This window comes from Colletotrichum acutatum (assembly GCF_030867785.1).
Source record: "Colletotrichum acutatum strain CBS 112980 chromosome Unknown BDZ83scaffold_88, whole genome shotgun sequence".
Taxonomy (NCBI): Eukaryota; Fungi; Ascomycota; class Sordariomycetes; order Glomerellales; family Glomerellaceae; genus Colletotrichum; species Colletotrichum acutatum.
In genome coordinates, this window is record NW_026849082.1 from 66,717 (window position 1) to 90,126 (window position 23,410).

The following is a 23,410-nucleotide window of genomic DNA, read 5'->3' on the forward strand; positions in this document are numbered from 1 at the left end:
GCAACAGGAATAGCAACAGGAATAGCAACAGTAATAGCAACAGGAATAGCAACAGGACTAGCAACAGGAATAAGAGTAAGAGGAACAGAGCTTAGGTGCCGAACGGCAAAGCACTTTGCTAGTATAAGGTGCTAGGATAAGTCGGATAGGAAGTTAAGTTAGAGCCTGCCTGCTGCTTACCACCCGATTCTCTCGGGGATAACGTCGGGGCGGAAACTTCATTACTGCTTCGGCAGAAGAGTTGCTACGAAAATGTACCTAAACATTCTGCCCTGGCCTAGTAGGCTTGGAAATCGACTCTAGACTCTCTAGATTAGTGCCATCCATCGATGTTTTTGCGACGAGATTCAAGGGAAACTATACTTCGGGACGACCCAAGTCTCAGACCTGTCGAAGGACGACTATCCCATACCTCAACCCGGTGATGTTCGATGCGGACCTTGACCGACTTGCTTCACCAGTGCGCAAGGCGGCGACAAGATGCCGTTCAACGTGAGAGCAGTCACCTTCTTATATCAACAGCAAGGGAAAGTGGTGTCTCAAAAGCAGATTTCTTTAATTACTCAAGCGGCTAGCCAAGCAATCTAGATGACACCTGAGGGTGGCATCCCATGTAGCCGTCTGCCATTCATCCTCCTCCCCCAACATCGCGTGAACGAGCCATCGAACGCAATGCCGTGGCGTATGCTTTTTGACAAAAACAAAGTGCGTGCTGCTTCCGTGAGCCGCACGAGTGAAGTATCCGCCGCCCCCGCCCTGAACGCCTCCAGTAATGCGGAGCCCCTTGAAGACTTTTCGTATTATACAGAACACTGATATCGCATACTTTGCGACCAATGTCCTCTTGAGGAACGAAAAAAAAAGCCCTTGCTCTTGAAAACATGAACCAAAACTCAATATCAAAGGGAACATCCCAACGATTATTGAGCCACCAGATACCAACTACTGTGGTCGGCAGAGTCTGTGATAGACATCGAAATTAGGGCCAACCCCTTCGGAACCCGGCCCCTGAATCCAATCGTCAGCTCCAAGATCAATACTGATATTTGCCATACTGCTGTGCTGGTGCTTGACTGTAGCCAGCAGGTACCCAAGAAGCATTCGCGTCAAACAAAGCCGCTGGCGGATATTGCCCCTGCTGAGGCACGTCCTGTCGGTATGCAGAAGGGTCGGTATGTCCGCCACTGGAACCAGGTCGGAGGGGAGAGCTCCTGTATCCGGATGATGCCAGGCGCCTACCCGATCCATCATATGGACTGAGGGCTCTCTGGGGAGAGTTCCGTCCACCGTTTCCGTACCCAGCGTAGTCACCAGATGCCTGTCGGCTGTGGGAAGGGGGTTGCATACCGTTGTTTTGTCGAGCGCCGAGCTCTTGTTGGGATTTCCATGCGCTGTAATCAGGCACAGGGGTGTCGCGAATCAGGCCAACGAGATTAGGAGCGCTCAAACGGAACGCGTTGGGCGAGTGAGCATAAGAGTGAGCCGGCGGCAGGATACCCAAGAGGAAAGTGATGTCTCGGGAAAGGGGTGCTCCTTGGTTGCGTCTTTGCTGGTCAAGACGACGACCCGCGGCACCCTTAAGAGGCGATTCTCCCCTGGCAAGCTTTCGTGGCCTGTTGAGCTCTTCATAATCGTCGCCTGCGAAGGGTCTCTTTGGAGAGTTTGTGACGCCCATGTACTGCGGGCCCGGGCTGGCCGTCTGACGAACCGGCAAGGCCATTGGGGATTGCCGGACTGAGGTTGGCTGCTCGATGATCGGGATCAGCATCTTCGGCCGTAATTGAACAGCCGGCGAGATGATGAGGCGGTAGGCGATGGGATCAAACGTGTCTACTGAGAAACGGTTTGCAAAGTGTGAAAGTCTGGGGTCAGCGGGCCAGAGTTCGGACATGCGCTTCTCCAGCTCAGCAATGGAGGAGAGCTCTCCAAACTGCGATTCGTACTTGTGGAAGTATGAGTATAGTTGCTTCGCCTGGTCCTTCTTGTCTTCTTTCTGCGTGAGGCGGTTGACGCATGTCTCGAAGACAACACGGGCATCTATGCATGGGTCAGTATGAATTCATTGTGTATGAGAGAAGGGGGAGCTCACTTGTTGTGTCACCCTTGGAGTGCAAGAACCTAAGGTACTCGAGCATGAAGCTAGCATCCTCGGGGAAAAGCTTCGCACCGCGGTCAAAGATCTTACCGCCGGCAGGGTCGTTGTAGATGAGAGCTTCCATCTTCGCAACAGCGATATAGACATCGCTGGTGAGCTGGCCACGCCCTCGGGCCTCGATAAAGACTTGCCGAAGCCCCGAAGTCGTGTTGCCCTTGCCTTGTGTCCTCCTAGCAGCTCGACAAAGCGCAATCCACACAAACGAAATAGTGCGCTTGAGCATATCTGTCTGCACCGAGAATCCCTGCTTCACGGCGTTGATGCGCTCTTCCTTTCCAAGTTCACCGGGCTGATTGTCGCCGTCGATATCGTCATCGTTCCGTTCGATTGAGTCCTTGATGTTAGGGTCTTGGGCTGAGGCTTCCTCGATCTTGCGAACCTCTTTCTCTTCCCGCTCCTTGAGCTTCTTGGACATGGTGTACAAAGTGTCGAGAACGCGGCTGTAGGGCTCCCTGATTGCCTTGGCGCGGGTAGCCTTGCTGGCATCATCGTCTCCGGCCGGGTAGGTCGTTTCCACACGGTCTCCATGTCTGAGCGCAAGCAACACACTTTCAGGGTTGGCCTCAATGCCGTCTGTCAGAAAAGACAAGCCCAGCTCCTTGCCATCCTTTGCAATATTGTTGGCGAAGCACCATTCTGCCGCGTCCACCCACATCTCGGGCCAGAAGCGAAGAGCCATCAACGCTTGCCTGTAGCAGTACAATACGCGAGTTTTATAGGCCTCAGGCTCTTCGTCCAGGAGAACCAACGGATCCTCCTTCTCCCACTGAATCCACTTCTTCCAGATATCGACCTGCTCCATGAATTCCTGGTCACCGTGGAAGCCGGGTGCAGGAGGCAGTCGAGGGAGCGACGTTCGTGAGAGCCTGGGAATCAAACGATCGAGCTGAGAGTTTGCTGCCTTGGCTGTCATGTAGGCAGGCGAGCGCTTCTGAATAAATTGGCGGCCCTTATCGTGTCGTTAGCAACGGCCATCTACCGAGATGTTAAGTAACTTACGGTCGTTTTGTTCAGACTCATTTCGAACTGGTCGTAGTCCTTCCACAGATCTGTAAGCGCAAACATGGGGACTGTGATGGCGCGATGGTAGGCCTTGCGCAACTGGTCCATCTTCTGCTGATCCTGCCAACCACTACCTCCGACCTGGCCTGGGCCACTCTTGATGAACTGGATATAGTCCTTCCACAGTTGACCCGAGTCACGATCAATGCCAACAGAAGCAATCACAAAATCGTAGGACATGCTCAGGATTCGGCGAGATTCCCCGTTAGGATCGTTGTTTAAATCGTATCGTCTGCGGATGTAGTTGAGGTATACGGTCCAAAGCTTAACATTGGGCACATTGACCAGTGACCGGCTGAAAAGCGCTTCAGCGTCCTGGAAGCGGTTGGAGTCCAACTCGAGCTGTGCCCAATCGGCCCAGATATCGGCCTAGATATGCGTTAGTTCAAACCTCGCCCTACACGAGCGAAAATTCCACTTACAGCCTGGGGGAAAACTTGGAGAAATCGCTCATAGGCAGCGCGCAACTCATCCAACTGGTCGTAGCGTCGATGCTCGGCGAACAATGCGAGCCACGCATCCATATCCCCTCTTGGGTCCTCCTTCACGCGATCCTCCAAAAGGCCAAAAGTGTCGTTCGGGTCTCTGCTCGGGACGGACTGCACTGCTGGAGGGGGCGGCGCTTGCGCTGTACTCGATGCCGCACTGGGCGCTCGCACGGGAACTCCATGGCTCGCCTGCTCTGGGGCGGCGCTCACTTGGCCTTGGACAGGAGTAGATGCAGAAGGGAAGGGAGGGTTTTGTGCAATTGGGGTCTGCGTCGCAGGAGCAGCAGGAACAGCGTTTGATGCGGGAGTAGGCGCATCTTCCTCCTCATCATCAGAGTCTCCCACTAGGAATCCTCCCTGTGTTTTGGGTTTGCCTGATTTCGGCTTGATGGATGTGGAAGCGGTAGGGGTTGGGGTTGAATCGGCGGGGGGATTGGGCTCTGCGGTCTCTGGAACTGAAGTTATCGCGACCGACTCTGGGTCATATTCGCCAGCATCTTCTGAGTCACCATTCGCAGCTTGATCAAGTGGGAAGGCAGGATCTTGACTTTGTTCGTCGCTATGCTGTATATCATTTGTTTCTTCATATCCATCTTCTCCCCAAGACGCACCCTCGAATTGTTGGTCGTTCTGCGGGAGTTCGGGATCCATTGCGATGATGAGCGCTCCGAAGAACCTGTGTCGCAACGTCTCACAAGAATCACGATGCGATGCTCTCAGCTGAGAAGCTCAATGTCAATTGACTTCACAGCGTAGCGCTGCTCGTGGTAGCTATGAGCTCCTGGGTCGCCCTAGGTGCGAAGACGCTGGGTATCTCGCGCGAGGAAGGCGTAATTCGGCTCGTAGAAGATTGATAAACGGTCGCAAAAGGAAAGTTTTGAAAGAGTCTTGTCGTTCGTAGTCGGCTATCGAAGGTCGTTGATGGCTGAGAGGGGCTGTGAAGCTGATGTTGTTGGCTGCCTGTAAGACAAACGGGTCGCAAAATTGGAAGGTTGCAGCTTGTTGGCAATGTGAAGGATTGGAGGAAAGTAGACGCCGAAACCAGGCTAGCGTGGTTTGGCGGTGACCTGGCAAATGTTCGGCTGAATCAAGCTGTGACTGATAAGACAATCTTATCGGATAAGAAGCTCCCGGCACCTGACTTCCACTGTAAGATACCTAAGGTAGGTAGGTACCTAAGGTAGGTGAGCACTCTTGCAAACGTCGGCTCTCGAGAAAAATCAAACAAAGATCCTAGATAGTCTCACTGTTCTGAAGAGATACTGGCATAGTCTAGCCACACAGTGTCCTTCCACCTGAGTAAGGCATCCGCAAGGTTAAGTAAGGTAAGGTAGAATAAAAACGCAAGGCATCAGCCATCTCCAAGCCTCCCTTTGTGTGGCTGGCCAGGAACTTGACAGGCACAGGAACAGGCGCGAGAGCCGAAAAGGGCTAGCCTGGACGTGGAGACCACTTTACGCGAAATTCGCGGTAAGGGGAAGGCAGGCGCGTCCCAGGCCCACGCCGTTGTCCCGTTGCAATTGACGAGCCGAGCCTTCTTCTTCCATTTCGCTCGCCGCAAAACAATCCGACCTTCTCAATACACCAACTCCACCCACCACCTCTGACCAACATCCACGCAACGAATTTCTTCTCAACTTTCCTTTGCTCGCAGTCGCGCAGACTTTTGTCCTACATCCCTTACCACTTTCTCAACCAAGACTTCATCGCCCACCTTTCACGATGTCCATCGTCTCGCTTCTGGGCGTTCAGGTTCTGAACAACCCCGCCAAATTCACGGACAAGTACGAGTTCGAGATCACTTTCGAGTGTTTGGAGTCCTTGGAGAAGGGTAAAGAATCCATTCGAAAGAAAGCCATGATCTCTTATTTTACTAACAAACCTTCAATTAGATCTTGAGTGGAAGTTGACCTACGTTGGATCTGCGACTAGGTTGGTTTGAATTGTAAATTTTTACCACGTACACCGCCATTCGCTGACTGCCACAAAACAGTGATCAGTACGACCAAGAGCTCGACAGTCTTCTCGTCGGACCCGTTCCGGTCGGTGTCAACAAGTTCATCTTCGAGGCCGATGCGCCCAACACTTCCAGAATTCCCGACGCCGATATTCTGGGTGTCACTGTGATCCTCTTGACCTGCGCTTACGACGGTCGCGAGTTCGTTCGCGTTGGCTACTATGTCAACAATGAGTACGACTCTGAGGAGCTCAACGCTGAGCCTCCCTCCAAGCCCATCATCGAGCGAGTCAAGCGCAACGTTCTCGCCGAGAAGCCTCGTGTGACCCGCTTCGCGATCAAGTGGTACGTTTTCATAAACATGAGGGGAAAACAAGAGTCAACAGAATAGCGGAGCTAACTGGGAGCCTTAGGGACAACGATGCCGCCGCCCCCGCCGAGTTTCCCCCTGAGCAGCCCGAGGCTGACCTCGTGCCTGACGAGGACGAGTACGGTGCCGAGGAGCGTGAAGAGGAGGAGGCCGAGGCTAGTGCTGCCAACGGCGAGAAGCCCGCCGGTGAGGATCTTGAGATGGCCGGTGTCGAGAACGGCGAGGGAGAAGCCGTCCCTGCTGAGGAGGACGAGATGTCGGATGACGGCAGTGTTGATATTGAGGGCGAGAGCGAGGATGAGCTGGAGGAGGAGGGTGAGGGCGAGGCTGCTGATGACGACGCCATGGACGTCGACGCTGGTGACAAGCCCGTCGCCGTTGCCGGCAAGGCCTAGGAGGTCGCTACTCACTAGGTGACGCCTGTCGAGAGATGTTTTGACGCTTTTGCCCATACCCCCATTGTTTTGCCGACCCAGAAGTTATTCGACTAGAATTGCGCAGGATGGCGGTTTACACGAAGAATACGACCTGGATGATGATTGCATAAGGTACCCGAACCTTTCAGTATAGATGATGTGGTCTGGAGAGGGACCAACTGTAGAAGGGACTTGGTCCTAGTAATTAGATGCAAAAGATACCTTTTCCTGTGGATATGTGCCTTTTGGATCCCTTCATGGTGAGCTACGTGTCGAAGTGGCTAACCCATTTTTCTACTTCCAAGATTTGTAGTCTTAGTTCAAACTCCTCGTCAGAAGAGGGAGAAAAAAAAGCGGATGCCAAGCTCCATGCAACGAATCCCGACGACACGATCTAGCGTCTTCTTCTGCATCATGCGACTGAGATTGAGACATTTTCAAACGGACTTGCGAGTTCCATCCCCTCCAGACCACACTAAGACACCCCGGCAACCAAATGCCTCTCCCGCGCCCCTCGTCCCCCCCCCCCGGCTCCTTAGGTTGGGTTTGAACAATTGCATCTTTACGCACGTGAATCCTCCTTGGCGGCTGTCATCTGTCAGCAGCACAACGCCATTGACAACTGCCAAGGCAGCAGCCATCGCCAATCAACTTTCAACTGCGACTCCCACGGTCACACTCCATAGGCCGCGAAAAGCCGCTCCTGGTGGCCGGCGCCGGACGACACCTCATCGACAGCCCTGCTTTTCCTGGTGATCGCTAATCGACTCCGACGACTCATGCTCCAAACTAACCTCACCTCGGTGACTCCTCCAGCTCAAACCCCACGTTGTATTTCACAATGGCCCCCCTACATCCTCTCCCTTTTCCCCGGCATGCATTCTCAAGTCCCGTCTCCCTGCATCACACCACACATTCGGGGCGCACAGAGATGCATACGGGGAAAACACCCGTGCCCACCCACCCGGTCCAGTGGCCGAAAAGCTTGGGTTCGGTGATGTCGGCCGATGTTCGCACGCACGCACTCCCCGGGCCCATGAAGTCATCTCGAGACGGGCCTACTGCTTGCCGGCCTTCATCTCTCCCGCGCGCATGCTCGCACTCACCGAAGACACCGCGCCGTGCTTTTGAGACCCTAGGCTCCGCAGCTCAGCCGCATTTGGGGTCGATCTTCTTGAGTGAGGGGAACGTCGAGGCTGCCTAGGCTAGTGCTTGTGGTGTAGCTGGAGATTGCCGATGGCACAACATCCTGATCTCGGATCTCTTGTCGGAGGTCTGAGGCAAGGCAGGCTGTGCATGTTAGTGAGTAGAAAAGGGCCGCTGCTATCCTAGGGACGAGTTGTCCGGTAGATTCTGTTTTCTTGATCCATCATCTTCACATAGTGACCTCCTTGATCTCTCTTGGTATACTCACTTTGACAGGCTCGTTTTCGGTCACTGCTATGTCAACCCGGAGCCCTGAGGAGCTGCTCAGAGCAGTCGAGGCAAGCCACGACCAATATCTCTGTAACTTACGAAGTCTCCATGACTCCCTGGCTAGTGCCGTGAGAGACAGATCAGATACCAAGACAACAAACAATACTCGCCAGCCATCTCCCCTCCTACAACCGTCTCCAAGTCCCGTCCATAGTCCAGGCCAGAGTCCACCACTCTCATCGGAAGCGACCTTTCAGCCTGCTCTTCGCCGTGCCCGCCGCTCAACTTTCTCAGACCCTATCGAAAAGCGGACACTGCCCAGCGTTGTTGAGAGGAAACACGTATCGGCCTCGATTCATTCTGAGCTAGACGTCGAATATCTTCCCTTACTTGACATTGCAGGCCCTCGAAGTGTCAACAGTTCAGATGGGACCCTCGCAATCCCTCCCACAAAACTAGTTGAACGCGTCTCATGGACGGACAATCAACTACTACGCCACCTCAAGTACACTGACTTCACCGGTGGCGCCGCTATCGCGCTCACCGATGTGATCAGACGGCAAGCCGACATCGACGAGGATGCGGTCTTTGAGGAATTCGCTGCATATGAAAGCCAGGGGTACGTCAGTTCAACCTTTGAGCTGTACGACGTCGACAAGGAAGGATCACCTAGACCTGTGGGCAAACACCCGGACCGCCGTCCTCGAAACGCCGCAGCCGATGCAGCTCCAACTCCAACTCAGATTGTCGACGCTCCGACGGTATGGAACGCCCTCAAGGAGATTCACGCTGATGGCCAGGCCGTAGGTCTCGTAACGATTCTACAAGAACCGTCAGCCCTCATGCTCGGCGCGCTGCATATGACGATGCGCCCATACTTCGACATGACGGAGCTTCTCAACCATCTCATCACAGACCATGAGAACAACGGAAAGACGACGGCCCACGTCCACCGAGCCTTTGCGAAGGATGCTTCGCCCTCGCATCTCCGCCAGCGCAGCTTCTTCTTCGTCTTTAAGTACTACACAGTCGTAGGCGAGGGTCTCGAACCAGCCCCCTTTCAAAAGTACGATAAACGTCCTGCGGACCGCCGCTCAAAGGACCACATCGACATCGCAGAATGCAGCTCCATCCTCGCCCTCTCCCTCTCTGGCCCGCCACGCCAGTCCGTGAAACAGACCCGCCGCCGCGAGGGTCCGCAAGAAGGCTTCCTCTTCGACACGTTCGCGCCGTGGCACCTGCTCTCGATCCAGTCCTTCCCAGACGACGAACACACCCTCCGCGGCGGCGACGCCGAGGCGCACAAGAACTTCCCCTCGGGACCCTACGCCTTTCTGGACGCCCTGGTGACCGAGTACCGCGACGCGACGAAGCGCAACCTGGCACTCCACGCTCGCATCGCGAAGCTCATCACCCCGCCGACGGACTTCATGTTCGACGCCCGCCTGCGCGACAAGCTCCTCTTCGAGGACAAGCACTTCACATACATCCGGCGGTACTTTTGGGCCTACAACACGCTGGGCGTCGTCAACGAGGGCCTGCGCGCCATGCTGGCCGCCTACCGCGAGACTTTTCCCGACGACTTCTGGGAGGGGCGGCACCAGACGCTGTGGCCGCACCCGGCGCCGGAGAGCCCCGAGGGCGCGGCGTACCGCGACAAGATGGTGCTCCTGCGGTCCGACCTGGAGCGCGCGTGTCGGGACCTGGAGACGGTGCACGCCAAGAACGCCGCGACGCGCAAGGAGATTGAGAATCTGCGGGACCAGCTCTTCAGCGGGAGCTCCATCAAGGAGTCGAGGAGGGCGATCGAGCAGGGGGATAACATCAAGGTCCTGACATTGGGGTCCATGGTGTTTCTACCCCTGACCTTTGTGACTGTGAGTTAGAAGCCTTCCTCCCTCACATTTCTTTTCAACGTTCTTTATACTAACACATCAAACCTTTTTCAGTCAGTCTTTGGTATAACAGAGTTTACAATCTCACCAGAAGACTGGAGATTCCCGGTGACAATGGTCTGCGTCTGCGTACCATTCATCGTGGCCCTCATCCTCTTGCAGACACGCGCGGGGTACTCGCTCGCAAGGCACACCTTCGCCGCGCTCGCCTGGCCGTTTCGACTGTTCACGGACGCCGGTACGGATGAGCAGTTTACCCCTGCCGCCGTCATCATACCCGTGACGGAGACGAGACCCAGGAGGAAGAGGCGGTTGACGGGCCGCCGGCCTTCTCCGACACGTTCGCTACGACACCAGCAGCAGCAGCCGCCGCCGCAGCAGCACCAGCGTAACAATGATTTGGGGTTGATACAGTCGTTTATGGGTTGGTGGACGTGGGTGAGGAAGAATGGGGTTCGTGGGAGCGGAGGTGAGCAAGGTGACGGTTCGGCGTTTGCAAATGTATGAGGTGGTTTTGATTTATTGAGATTCTCTAGTTGCTAGATACCCCCTTATTACGTTTTGAGATCGTCAGGCTACTGCATGCCACAATATAAATGCTAAATGCGAAGGCTTGTTTCCTGAATGCCAGCCAACCTCTCTAGAATGGTCGGACTCTGAGACCCGGCCAAGGACGAAGGCCTTTCTTTTTTACTGGCTCTACGCACGTCTCAATGTCGAAACTCGTCGGGCTCACAGCACCGGACATACTGACAAGTATTCAACTATTGCCAAGCTTGACCAGAGAATCAACCAAAAGCTGACTTCGACATATGCAAGAAGCTGGACCCGTTGGAATTCGACGCACCAATCACTGCTTTCCTTTCCAACCGAGCAAAGCGAGATTGGCCCGGCCTGAGCAGCCTGGTATTCTCCGAATGTGTTTGACATCACTCATAAGCATGGCGACGATAAAGTCTCTCATCCTCGATCTGGATTCCTCGAAACCTGACTGCCACATTGGCCCCCTCTAAGACAACGTATCTCAAGCCCGTCCCGATCTCAGTGGGAAGATGCTCCTCTAGTCCAGTCAGAATGACTACATCATCACGCCTACCTGTCTCGACAGCCGATACGTTGTCGCAACATCACTTGAAGTCTCATGAAGAGAGTGACTCCCTTCACCCCCCATTGAATCACCAACTCGACCTTATTCTGAAAAAAAAAAAAAAAGATTTAATTTGCATGGCTTTGATGGCTATGGTCCCGATTCTCACATCTCCACCTACCTGGAACCCCGGAAATCTTGTCCCGCTGAAAATGTCAAAGACGAGAGATCCCATAACCCACCCCTGACGCCATCTTCCACGAGCAAAGGAGAGGACAAGACGAAAGAGAAACAAGCAACGTGTTCTTGAACAACAACAAAAAGGCAAGAAAGAGAAGATCTGGTGAACAGGGGTAAATGAACAGCTTCTTTGTCTCGGTCACCAAATCGCCAATCTTTGTACTCCGTCAAACAGCGTCACCTCGCCCGGTTGCTTGTTCCCTCGATGTCGCAGGTCCTTCCTCCGTTCCGTTCTCCCGTTTCATTGTTTCCTTCATCTCGGTAACCTCTAGAATGGGAGTCTTACATACTTCGAGGGAGGCGAGGTCACATCCGTTTAGATCAGGGTCATCGTCAACCTTTGCTTGCACGACGTCTCTGTCTACTTTGGCAGATTAAATCCAGTCTATCTGTACACAGTATCATGTCTAGTGGAGCAAAACTGCCGCCGGCTACAGATTCACAAGATACTTTGAGGGCAAGGGGCGGGAAAAAAAAGGGAATCTCTTCTTCCTTATCCTCCTCTTCCTGCGCCTGTCAACGCCTGGCTTGTCACCCGACTGAACCCATGTCGCCGATCAAGAGCCCCCCATGCTCTAGGGTTCTGCCACACGTAACAGAATTTCTGACCATCGTCATTTCGACATTCGCTATCTGCGACGAGCCTGAGCCTTCTTGAGATGTGAGCACTAAGCAGACTCACGCACAGAGAGCAGCTTGCTTCCCTCCCCACTCAGGTCATGTAAGCCAACCACTCCGAGTCCTCTTCTCCCGAGTCCTCAGAGGGGCCCGCCGGGTCGGGGTGGGCTGACCGTTTCTGCACTAGGTTCGCGTACCCCGCCGCAGTAAATGGCGACCGGCCGAGGAGGCGTCAAAAGTTAATGGGTGTGGGAAAGATCTACGATTGTTTCCCCCCCTGGGTGCTCCACATGATGTAGAAGAAGCCTCTCCCACGCAGCCGCCGCTCTCAAAAAATGGCCGATATCCCTGTTCGCGCTTTGCTTCAGAGTTGTGGATCTCCTTCCAGCCACCCGTTTTAACAGAGAGTTCATGATACGCTATCCGTGCTGTACGGATGCAGATGCTTGCCAGTCTACTGTTGCGTGAGGGCTTCCTACTGAGCTACAGCCGAGCAGGCCGCTGTACGAATACACCCTCAGCTAGGCTTCGTCAAGAGATCTGCGTTCGAGCAAGAAACGCGACGACGTCTGCGGAGATTAAGGAAGGCCCCTCCCACAGGGTTCTCCGGGGAGTAGAGCGGGAAGTGACAGCTGTCGACGAGAGCTTTGACGTCGGACGCCCGCAGATGGGTTTACAACCCGACAATGGCGGTTTCTGTGCTTCCGTACCCTGTACTCCTGTACCTCGAGGAGAGAGGGCGGGAATGCCGCGTAGCTGTGGCAGATCGTGACTGAAACATTCTGATGGCGGTGTTCAACATGGGAATTCATCTTGTTTCGTTTCTTTGTGGACATGTCACCTGCCATTGAACAAGCGAGACGGCAGGCCGTGTAAGTTGAACCGAGTCGATGGATCGTCAGAAAGCCTAGAATTAGTATCAGGACTCTCGGTAGTCACAATCTCACCCAGCAGGCCGCCAGGCAACGATACGAACTAGATTGCGAGTCAGTCTTATGAGCTTGTTGGAAGAGGCTAAGCGAGGCAAGTGAATCATGTGTGCCATCTAGAGGATCGTGGATTGATAAGTCTATCTATTCGTAGATCTAGCGCTTTGCAGGGCAGAACGTAAAGAAGGACTAACTGATGATCTTGCTAACATACTGATTGTAGTCGTCTCCATGAATCCGACCATCCCATGGAATGGCCGCCGATTGGGCGAAAATACTCCTACATGGGTGTTGCGCTGTACTAGAATACGGGATAATCTCGATCTTGAGTTGGATGATGTATCGTGTGGGTGGTGCTTTGATGTTGCCCAGTTCAGTTCTCGCATCGCACAGACAGCATCGCGGGAGGCAGATCCGCAAGGGCAGCCATGGCTTGGCGTAATTCGATTGGCTCATTAACGACGGCAGAAGCACCTTGGGATCTGACGCTGACAACTTTACAATGATAGATGTCGTTACCAGCTAAGCCATCCTGGCGTGGAATAGAGAGGCCCTTCCTCTCTCTAGCCATCACAATGGGGAAGGGGCCTAAAGGGGGAAATGGTTGCCCATTATAGCAACACCATCGGATCAAAAGAAGGACGGTGGCCGTTGACATTGACCGGAGCCGGGCTGGAAAGTCAGCAAGAAATCCGAGCTACAGTCAATAGTGGAAATCTTCTTCCTTGCCTACCAGCCAAGAACGCTCTGCTCGTGACCATTTCACCCCAGCAGGGCTAGATTAGTAGAGACAAGCCCCTGATTTTGGTGACAGCAACGGGGCCATGGACTGTGCATCGGAGGCTTCGAACGACGGTTCCTGCAGAAGGGTCCATCAATCTAGTTCGCAAGGAGAAACGTCGCGTACGGTTTCTGCGCGTCACGCACTTTACTGCTAGCAAAACTTTGCGCGCAGGCGGAGCGTCGAGAACAGCCCCGAACGACGGTGGATCAATGTTCCCATCCGTCGCGCGGCGTGTCTTGTCTTCGCTGTTCCTGGGACGAGCCAAGGTCTTTTTTAGACAAGGTCAGGAACAAGCCGAGCTGAAGCTAGGTATTGCCGGAACTCCCTAGAGGGGGCGATCCTCATGAAATCGCATCCTGTCCTCCCACGTGTCGCAAGCATGGGGAAATGAAGAGCATGGACCAGCTCAAGGCGGTGCAGACTTCAGTTCAGCCACAATCCCCCGCTGCTTTGACAGCCTTTGTTCTATGCGGCGGATTCTGTGAGCTGCGTCTTTGCATTCGACATGCTTGAAGGCAAGCCGCCCTGTAATGGCGTTGGCATCCGGTCCCAAGTCATTGTCAGGCCTGTCTGCACGCGGGCGGCTAAGACCCCTTTTCTGCTGACAGCGCGGCCAGGCGGCCGCGCCTGACCGACAGCGTCGAATCCGCGTCTGATGCGGCCAGATCTTGACGTAGACGCGCCACGGCGGCCAGACTTTTGATTTGGAGGTTCGACAAGTCCAGTTGCGGTTATCCGTAGTTGAACTTACACAAGGCAGATGTCGATAGAATGCGTGTCGAAGGGGGTCGAGGGGCGCATACTCTCAAGAATGGACTTGCGCATCTCCTAGACTCGCAGTTGGGTGACACAGAGAAGATCGGCAGCGAATCGGCAGTGAAGCGGTCTCACATCGACTAGACTAGCAGAGCACGGGATCCTTGGCGATGAACCGCTGGCGGGTTCAGCTGGATGATGAAAGGTTCCAGAAATCTGGCAACCGGCGTCAACTTTGAGACTTAGGCGCAGGCATTATGCTTCGCGAACAACAGTCCCTTAATAACGCGTACGGGCCGCAGCGAGGGCCGTCGGGAGGCTCAGCGTCCCAAGGCCGGTACCGTGTTTCCGTATCTACTCAAGGGTGTCGGAACTGTAGATATTTGAATTGATTTCCAGTCTTTAGTCAGGAAATCAATATCCCGTCTGATAATACAATGGACACCTGTACTCGTGTATATCGTTTGAAACCAAACAAGCCCGCTGAAGAAATCGGACGTGATGAACGGATAGCGCGGTCGTAAAAGTTGATGATGACGAGTTGCTGTGTGGCTTGGAGCATCGCAGGGTTCAAGAGGTCCGTTCCAATGTCCGCGTCCGAAGCCGAAGAGAGGCGACAATCATGGGGAAACGGGGTCAGGGATACGAATTGAAGGATGCAGGAATTCCTGGATGGGCCGGGGACCACCGTAGCACGCGCCCGAGTCGATATCTTGTTTTTCTTTCTGGCTTCCCCTATTCCACATCCCGCTCAACCGCTCTCCGAACGGGCATGTGGGCCTTCTTGATGCGGTCAAGCGCGACCCTGCTCCTGAAATTGGTCCCTGTCGCTGTCTCTGGGGTGCAGACGCTGACAATGTCAAAGTCAAAAACGGAGTTGACAGAGGCACACCGAGGGAAAAAGGAGGGGTGGCGCTCTCTGACATGCCACTTGTTTGTCGTTAACGATGGCGCCGATTTTTACGAGCACACGGGCCGCCGACAGGTTCATCAATGCTGATTTAGGTCGGGAAGCCGATCAAATCAGGTGTGCATGAACCTTCAAGTTGCGCTGTCGCAAACGCAGACACTCCGAACGGTGAGCCAAGTTGGCGCCAGATGGTTACACTGCTCGTCTAGTCAAGGTGCTGTGAGACTAGGAGTTGCGAACGACTGACACGGTGTCATGCTGCTGTGCGTTTGACAGGCTGTCTTGATTTCGATTGCCTTTCTTCTTTCTGCAGCATTTGCAGACGCAGGACCACAATGTGCAGCTGAAAAAAGCAGTGGTTTCAAGCCTGCCTGCGCCTCCTGGTTGCATGAACGATGGGCGTCATGCCGGTTTCTGCTCCTGTCTGGTCGGTACTTCTCTCGAACAGAAAAGCACTAAGAATGATGGTAAGAGTACCGGTATGACAGGGACGATTTTCCAACCTCAGTCCTTGGATCTGGCCCACTCAGCTCCGATGTTATATGTTTTGCGGTTCGTCCATCCGTTCTTTTAAAAGAAAGGAAGCCATATGTCCGGCGTCGTCCAGTGCGGTGTGGCATCCCGAGTCTGTGGGCAGTGGTTCCATCAGGCTTCTAGAGTTCGTTGCGAGGAAACCTATTTTAGTCTTTCCTTCTTTCTTGATCACGATTTTTGGCAGGTCTCGGTCGGAAAGGTAGATGCTCGGATGGATGCGAAGGGCGAGCAAGAAGCCGAAGACGAACGGCTCAAGGCCAGTCCGTTCCGCATGTCTAGGATGACTATGTGAGAATGTGTTGCAGGTGCCGCCACCAGTAATGCAGCCAGCGTTGGTGGATGATCCTGACACTACCAGAGATGGAGACGATACCTGGTGAGGGTTCGTTAGGTTTCTGGAGCCCGGTTCTTCTTCTTGTACGTAGGTTTCCCCAGTCCACCCGGCGGCTAGGTAAGTTAAGCTGTAAGGCAAAGCATCTCAGGACGGATGCATGGCAAGGTAGGCGGTCCCTCGCTTTGGAATCGAGCGAAGCGTTACCTGGACGTCGTCCGTGGACAGGGCTTGTTCACCCTTTTTCAACCCAAAGATGGGAAGTTGCAGTTGCAGTCATCTGCAGTCGTATTCGGCCCAACTTGTTACTGCATTTGCATCGAGACTGGACGCACGATGGGGCAAGCTGGTAAAGTCGGCACAGCTCGGCGAGTTTGATAGGAAGGAGCGCGCACGGGATAGTCTGTTCGTTGGAAACGATGCGCGGCCAGTTGAGCAGACGATTGACAACGAATGGCTAGTAAGGTCTCGAGCGGCTTGTGAAGAAGATTTCGAGCTCAACTGAGATGGAGGGAGCGAACCCAAGCGAATGGGATGTTCAGGCTGCCTGGAACACCCGCAGCTGTGGCAGCTACACGCAAATGCGAAGGTGTAAGGGCGAATTCTCGAGGACCTTGGGGTCCGAAGTGGTGTGCACATATCTGCCCCGACGGCAAAGAGTCCGAGGCGATGGGAATTGATGTGTAGCGGCAAGAGGCGAGCAGTCTCAAATGGGGTGAGTACGTTCATGGTCGATGATCTGTAGCGTCGGTATTTCATCACTGCGGTATCTTGCTCGAGGACGAAGGTCAAACACGATGTTTGAGAGTAATTTGTAGATGCTAGATAGAGATGAACCTCGGTACATACCGCGGCGAACGTTCTACGGCTAAGCTGCGATATACCTGACTGCATTTCTACCTGGTGAGGAAGTTACGGGGTAAAGGGCAGGCAGGTGCATTTCATCCTCAGCTTCCAGGTTAGAGATCGTGAGAACGCGTACCTGTACCTGATATCACGGAAGGTGTAAAGGTAAGGTAGGTGAATTGAGGACAGGTCGAGGAAGGTGTGACTGTGGGGTGGTTGGATGACCCCCGCCACTTCCACCGATAGCCCAAGGACTGAACTGGAATTTGGGTGCTTGGGAAGGGAAGGCTCACGGCTCACGCAAGTGCGGGCAGGCGCAGGCAGGTGCAGGTGCGGCAACCATCTTTGGAGGAGAGAAGGAAGCGATGGAACCCCTGCAGAATCCTCAAACAGATTTCTGGCGTTACAGCGAAGCGGGAGTTGCGGGACCAGTCATCGTCGTCCCATCCCACACTTTGATTTTTTTCTGTCTGTTTCCAAGGTTCTTGTTGGTGGGGTCGCGTTCTTGTTCACATCTGCTTCGGGAGGTGATGGTCCTTTATTTTCTGTATTGTGTGTCATGTATCATGTATCCGTACGGATAATACAGATACTTGTCAAATTCTAGGTCAACTGACCGATGGAGATTTGTTTTGTTGAATTTACAGATAGCAGGCAGACGGGCGGGCATGAGAAACATTGCAATATGCCCACGTTACACGCCCGCAGTATCCAGTCTCACCACAAGAGACAAATTGCTCCAAATCTGCATTTTCGAAGCGACTTACATGAACTCTGACAATATTACCACTTGTACCTATCCTTTCTCCAGACAAGCAGCGATGAATACTCACTCTCCGTACTGGTTCGCATCTCGTAACCTTTCCCCCTGAGCCTGTGTTAGTGAGTTCATGGCAATAAGGTAGCCTCCTTTTCTCCTATTCAGAAGACCGGTGTGATCTCTAAACGTCTTGATGTCATGATACAGACGTGTAATCAAACTGGCAATTCAGAGAACTCTCTAGGTAGGGAGTCTAGGCTGTATCCTGCTGGACCCGTCGTCCGTTGCATGTTGCGCGTTGCTAGTTGGGCAGCAGAGCAATCCGTTGTAACTTCCATTATCGCTTGGTTCGGTCGGTACGCCCGCTGACGGACTCGGCGAGGCTCCATTGGGCTTTGATGATTTCCCTGCTACCTTACTGCAGTTGGTAGGTCGCCGGCGACTGAGATCCCGTTTGTACTCTGGGATTTCGCGCCTTCCTAGGTATCTTTGCCTTAAACAACCATGTACTTCGGTACGTATCTACCTTGGGTAGTTTCTGCCCGCTCGCCCACTTCGCCTGAAGCCAGGAACCGCTCCGCATCGCGCGCACGAGGCAAGGGGTCCGTTCCCCACCCTCCATTCTTAGTGGCCCCATCTCCTCCCTCATCCCAAGGTGGTGAGTGAGTGAGTGTACCTTTTTACATAGCTACCGACTGGCTCTCTCTCGCTCTCACACGATACGCAGGCTTGGGTTGTTGGAGGCAGTCGTTCATGCTCACATTTAATCTCACTCTCCTACGTATCGGTACACCCACCACACCACAGACTCACTCTCACTCTCATCGACTCCCATTCAGACAGCCGTAGCTCACGCGTATGAATTTAGCAGTCTGTTCGCGCACATCAATCTCTCATGGCACTCAACGCGCTTTTCGCGTCTTCCTCTTCAAGACTCTTCAATAATACCCATTACGTACGGATACCTTACCTTCATCCCACTTACCTAGGAAGGAATACGTACCGAACAGAACCAGGGACTCCCCCGTCCTCATCGTCCCGGATCAGGTCCAACTTTCACGTTCAGGCAGGCCAGCCGCTCTGCTCTCGCTCCCACGAGCCATCCGTGGTCACGCATCACACCCCCATCCATCCTTTCCATCCATCCACTTTGCTCATCCAACCTTGACCCTCCAATAAAGCCAATCCCACCGTTTCGTGCAACCTCGCCGCTGCACCTACGGCCAGTCTACCTGTTCAATTACGAGCCTGAGTACCTGTCCATATGAATGCCTTGCCTATGCAGTCGTGACAGCCAAGTGAGCTCTGGCTGCTCTCATCGCAGATGGCGGACATGGAGGGCAACGAGGTACAGATACCGATGCTCGTTGATCGCTCACTCAGTGTCCGTGCCATGTGCCTTGTGCCTGTCCATCTGCTGGCCCTAAGTGATCCATGCCCCTTTATTCGCGACCCATCCTATCCATCCGTACCTTAATCTCTCCGTATGCACCGCGGCGACCAACTGTACGTACCCTTTACCTGGATATGGCCAGCACCTGAGGACACAGCCTTTCTTTGCTCTCACGCTCTCATGCTCTCTGCCCTCTGTTCTCTCTGACCGTGGTCCCTCTTCCTCCTCTGCCTCATTCTCTCTGGCACCGCTCACACCCCCCCCCCCGCCCGTCACACTCTTGTCCAACTTTGCTGCTTGTCCCTCCTTTTGCACGTTCTGAACCGCCGCCCTACGCAGTCCTACCTCGCTGTACTCTGTGTACCATCCCCTCCTTTCTACTTGAGCGACAAGGCCTATCTCTCTGTGTCCCCCCCAAGAGAATTGGCCCCCGGTCCTCATTCCACCCACACGGAACCACCATACACACACACACACACACACACACGCACTCACTCACTCACTCTCTCACATTCTTCTTCTTCTACTCAACTCTGCTCTGCTTTTTAACCCTATCCTCCTCACTCCTTTCTTTGCTTCTTGCAAACAGCAGCGAGAAACCTCTGCCATCCTGCAGCGTTGCGCCCCAGAGAAAACATATCCCAAAAGAACTGGCTCTTGACGCTTCTCAACCAGACGCACCAAACCAAGCACAACCCTTCCCCCCCCGATTATCTGATCTGGAACCTCGCCGCTCCTAGGCTAATTTGATCACCGCTGTCCACACATTTGCGGCCGCGCCTGCCAAAGCTAAAACAGCGCCCTTATTTGTCGCGCCGCCCTATCAGCTGGGCCAAAAGCAATATCCATCGGCCTGCCCCCCGACGAAGCTTCCGCTCGAAACACCACAAAAAACCAATACCACATTCTCGAAGTCTGCCATCTTGGGTTCTTTGACACCGACTGAAATCACTTCGCAGCCTCTTGTGCACTCACCTCAATCACTGTCTCGAGGCGTTCGCTGGACGACATCCCAATTGTGCCCGCACACACACCAATATACACTCACTAACCCACCACTCAATCACACTCTGACCGACCCAGTTCCCGCACGGCACGCACGACTCGATTTCACCCAGTTTTCCGCTGCAGTTCCCCCCCAAAAACTGCCACGCCCCCTCCATCACCTCTTCGCAGCCACGCTCACAAATCGTTCTTCTTTTTCGAGTCGCAAGGGCCTGGAAACGATAGCTGCATCCTTGGATCAATCGGAATAACTCCTTCCTTTCACGCTGGATTTCAAGAGTTGCTTTCCCAATCGCCAACCTCGCAGCTGCACCGCAACATCGCCGTTCAGCCACCCACCGATTAACCAGCGTCGGCCGTCGTAACCTCTTCGTAGGCGACGTCGAGACCCCGTTCATTCAAGGGGCTCTCTTAGGCGACCTGCCTACTTCGCGCAAACATCACCTCAGGCCATCGCCAACATGTCCGTCATGCTTCAAACACCATCTCGAGCTTCTACCGCCTCCTCCTCCTCCTTCCAACCCCTTTCCCGCCAAAACACCATGTCTTCTTATGATGGATCGCGGTCCGCCCGCCAATCGAAGCGTTACTCCATGTCCGCGCTGTACATGTCCATGTCAGCGAACGAGACTGATCTGGAGATTGAGGATGACTTGGCCAAAGGTAGGCTCAGCAACCTCCGCAGTCTTCTTGCCCTTTTGCCCCGCTGACAGTGGATTTTACAGCCCAGAAGATTCTCAGAGAGCTCAAGTCCAAGATCTCTTCGCAGTCCAAAAAGAATTTCGTCCTTGAAAAGGACGTACGATATCTTGATTCACGAATCGCCCTCCTCATCCAGAACCGAATGGCTCTTGAGGAACAAAACGAAGTCGCGAGCCACTTGGAAGACGCGACGGATATGCAAGAAGGCGCCTTTCCTAACGACGACAAGACGCAAAAGTATGGCAACTTAATGTTCTTGTTGCAATCCGAGCCGAGGCATATTGCACACCTCTGCCGTCTGGTGTCAATGTCGGAAATCGACTCTCTGCTGCAGACGGTCATGTTCACCATCTACGGAAACCAATACGAGAGTCGCGAAGAACATCTGCTCTTGACTATGTTCCAGGTATGTGACCTGTGACTGTATTGCGCGATATCGCAAGCTGACTCCTGACCCAATAGTCTGTCCTTACCTACCAATTCGACAACACCCCCGAATATTCTTCGCTTCTGCGCGCGAACACCCCCGTCTCAAGAATGATGACCACGTATACGCGGAGAGGACCAGGACAGAGCTTTCTCAAGTCAGTTCTCGCTGATAGAATCAACAGTCTGATCGAGTTGAAGGATCTCGACCTGGAGATCAACCCCCTCAAGGTCTACGAGCGCATGATTGAGCAAATTGAGGAGGACACTGGCAGTCTGCCTGCATCGCTTCCCAAGGGCGTTACTGCTGAGCAGGCTGCGGAGAACCCCCAAGTTCAAGCCATCATTGAGCCGCGTCTAACGATGCTCACCGAGATTGCTAATGGCTTCTTGACAACCATCATTGACGGACTCGACGAAGCGCCGTACGGTATTCGATGGATTTGCAAACAGATTCGAAGCTTGACGAAGCGCAAGTACCCTGATGCTAATGATCAAGTTATCTGCACTCTGATCGGCGGATTCTTCTTCTTGCGGTTCATCAACCCGGCAATCGTGACACCCAAGTCATATATGCTCATTGACGGTCAGCCGGCTGATCGCCCGAGAAGAACGCTGACTTTGATTGCAAAGATGCTGCAAAACCTTGCTAACAAGCCCTCCTACGCCAAGGAGCCATACATGGCCAAGCTGCAGCCCTTCATCTACCAGAACAAGGAGCGTATCAACAAATTCATGCTTGACTTGTGTGAAGTTGGCGACTTTTATGAGAGCTTGGAAATGGACAACTATGTCGCACTCTCGAAGAAGGATTTGGAACTATCCATCACCTTGAACGAAATCTATGCCATGCATGGCCTGATCGAGAAGCACAATGGAGAGCTCTGCAAGGATGACAACTCGCACTTGGGCATCATCATGTCCGAGCTGGGAGGCGCACCACCACAGGTTCCTCGCAAGGAAAACCGCGCCATCAACCTCCCCCTCTTCAGCCGATGGGAAACAGCGATCGACGACTTGACAGCGGCGCTCGACATCACGCAAGAGGAAGTGTACTTTATGGAAGCCAAGTCCGTCTTTGTGCAAATCATGCGATCGATCCCATCCAACAGCAGCGTCGCACGAAGACCTCTCCGACTCGAGCGGATTGCCGACGCCGCAGCTACGAGCCGAAACGACGCCGTGATGGTCCGCAAAGGTATCAGAGCGATGGAGCTGCTCTCACAGCTGCAGGAACTGAAAGTCATCGATAAGAGCGATCAATTCGGCCTGCTGCGTGACGAAGTCGAGCAGGAACTGCAACATCTTGGATCGCTCAAGGACGGAGTCATTCAAGAGACTGGTAAATTGGAAGAGGTCTACAAGACCATTCGCGACCACAACAACTATCTGGTTGGCCAACTGGAGACGTACAAGAGCTACCTGCACAACGTGCGTTCGCAAAGCGAGGGAACCAAGCGCAAGCAGCAGAAGCAACAGGTCCTCGGGCCTTACAAATTCACTCACCAGCAGCTGGAGAAGGAGGGTGTTATTCAAAAGAGCAACGTCCCGGACAACCGGAGGGCCAACATTTACTTCAACTTTACCAGCCCTCTGCCGGGAACCTTTGTTATCTCTCTCCACTACAAGGGTATGTTACCTCGATTGGTCATTGCGCAACTTTAACTGACTCTTGTACAGGACGCAACCGCGGTCTTCTCGAACTGGATCTCAAGCTCGACGACCTGCTTGAGATGCAGAAAGACGGCCAGGACGACCTGGACCTGGAGTATGTCCAGTTCAACGTCACCAAGGTTCTCACTTTGTTGAACAAGCGATTTGCGAGAAAGAAGGGGTGGTAAACGCCATCACTCGACCTCTCAACTCTCAACTGTACAACATTCCCTCCCAGAGATACCCTCGACTGGCTTTTCTTCGAATTAGGCGTTCTCGGCATCTCTTTGAATCCTGATACCACGACGTTTTCGTCTTCATCGTCGCACCGCCTTCGATTTCCATCCTCGCAATCGTCTGCATCAATCCGTTGCCAGCTTCCCACCTTCACGAACGCCTCCTCGCTACGGCCGCCTTTAATTCATTTCTCGACCATCTCGTTCATCCATACGCATACCGGCGTTATTATACCTGTCTCTTTCGTATTCGCCTAGATCTGTGTCTGCGTGCTCAAGACTTTGAGCAGCTTTCTCTGGAATAGGTCACGTACAAGATTATCACCGTGGATATATGGGAACTTGGTTTTTGTCCGGCCTTGCGCGCTACATCATATCGGCGAATGGGCGGTACGGCTTGGAGTCTTTTTTTTACACCCACTCGATATACCTGCTACGTCA

General features: G+C 53.6%; 4 protein-coding genes across 4 annotated transcripts; 3 read left to right on the plus strand and 1 right to left on the minus strand.

The window, feature by feature from the left end:
• Positions 1–1,033: 1,033 nt before the first annotated feature.
• On the minus strand, positions 1,034–4,356 carry BDZ83DRAFT_754828 (mRNA 3'-end-processing protein RNA14; the record flags this gene model as incomplete). The annotated part of the gene is made up of 4 exons (XM_060514534.1): positions 1,034–2,037; positions 2,090–3,104; positions 3,155–3,586; positions 3,640–4,356. 4 exons carry the CDS (start codon positions 4,354–4,356, stop codon positions 1,034–1,036), a joined length of 3,168 nt encoding a protein of 1,055 aa, XP_060361938.1.
• Positions 4,357–5,427: 1,071 nt separating this feature from the next.
• BDZ83DRAFT_534017 (anti-silencing-like protein) lies at positions 5,428–6,358 on the plus strand (the record flags this gene model as incomplete). Its single annotated transcript, XM_060503339.1, has 4 exons — positions 5,428–5,536; positions 5,598–5,637; positions 5,699–6,007; positions 6,076–6,358. Coding segments are annotated over 4 exons (741 nt in total), but the record flags the coding sequence as incomplete, so codon positions are not given.
• Positions 6,359–7,890: 1,532 nt separating this feature from the next.
• BDZ83DRAFT_584228 (uncharacterized protein) lies at positions 7,891–10,266 on the plus strand (the record flags this gene model as incomplete). The annotated part of the gene is made up of 2 exons (XM_060505738.1): positions 7,891–9,741; positions 9,814–10,266. 2 exons carry the CDS (start codon positions 7,891–7,893, stop codon positions 10,264–10,266), a joined length of 2,304 nt encoding a protein of 767 aa, XP_060361940.1.
• A 10,147-nt stretch (positions 10,267–20,413) lies between these two features.
• Positions 20,414–22,921, plus strand: BDZ83DRAFT_584311 (GTPase-activator protein for ras-like GTPase; the record flags this gene model as incomplete). The annotated part of the gene is made up of 4 exons (XM_060505745.1): positions 20,414–20,615; positions 20,678–21,060; positions 21,117–22,710; positions 22,761–22,921. 4 exons carry the CDS (start codon positions 20,414–20,416, stop codon positions 22,919–22,921), a joined length of 2,340 nt encoding a protein of 779 aa, XP_060361941.1.
• Positions 22,922–23,410: the final 489 nt, after the last annotated feature.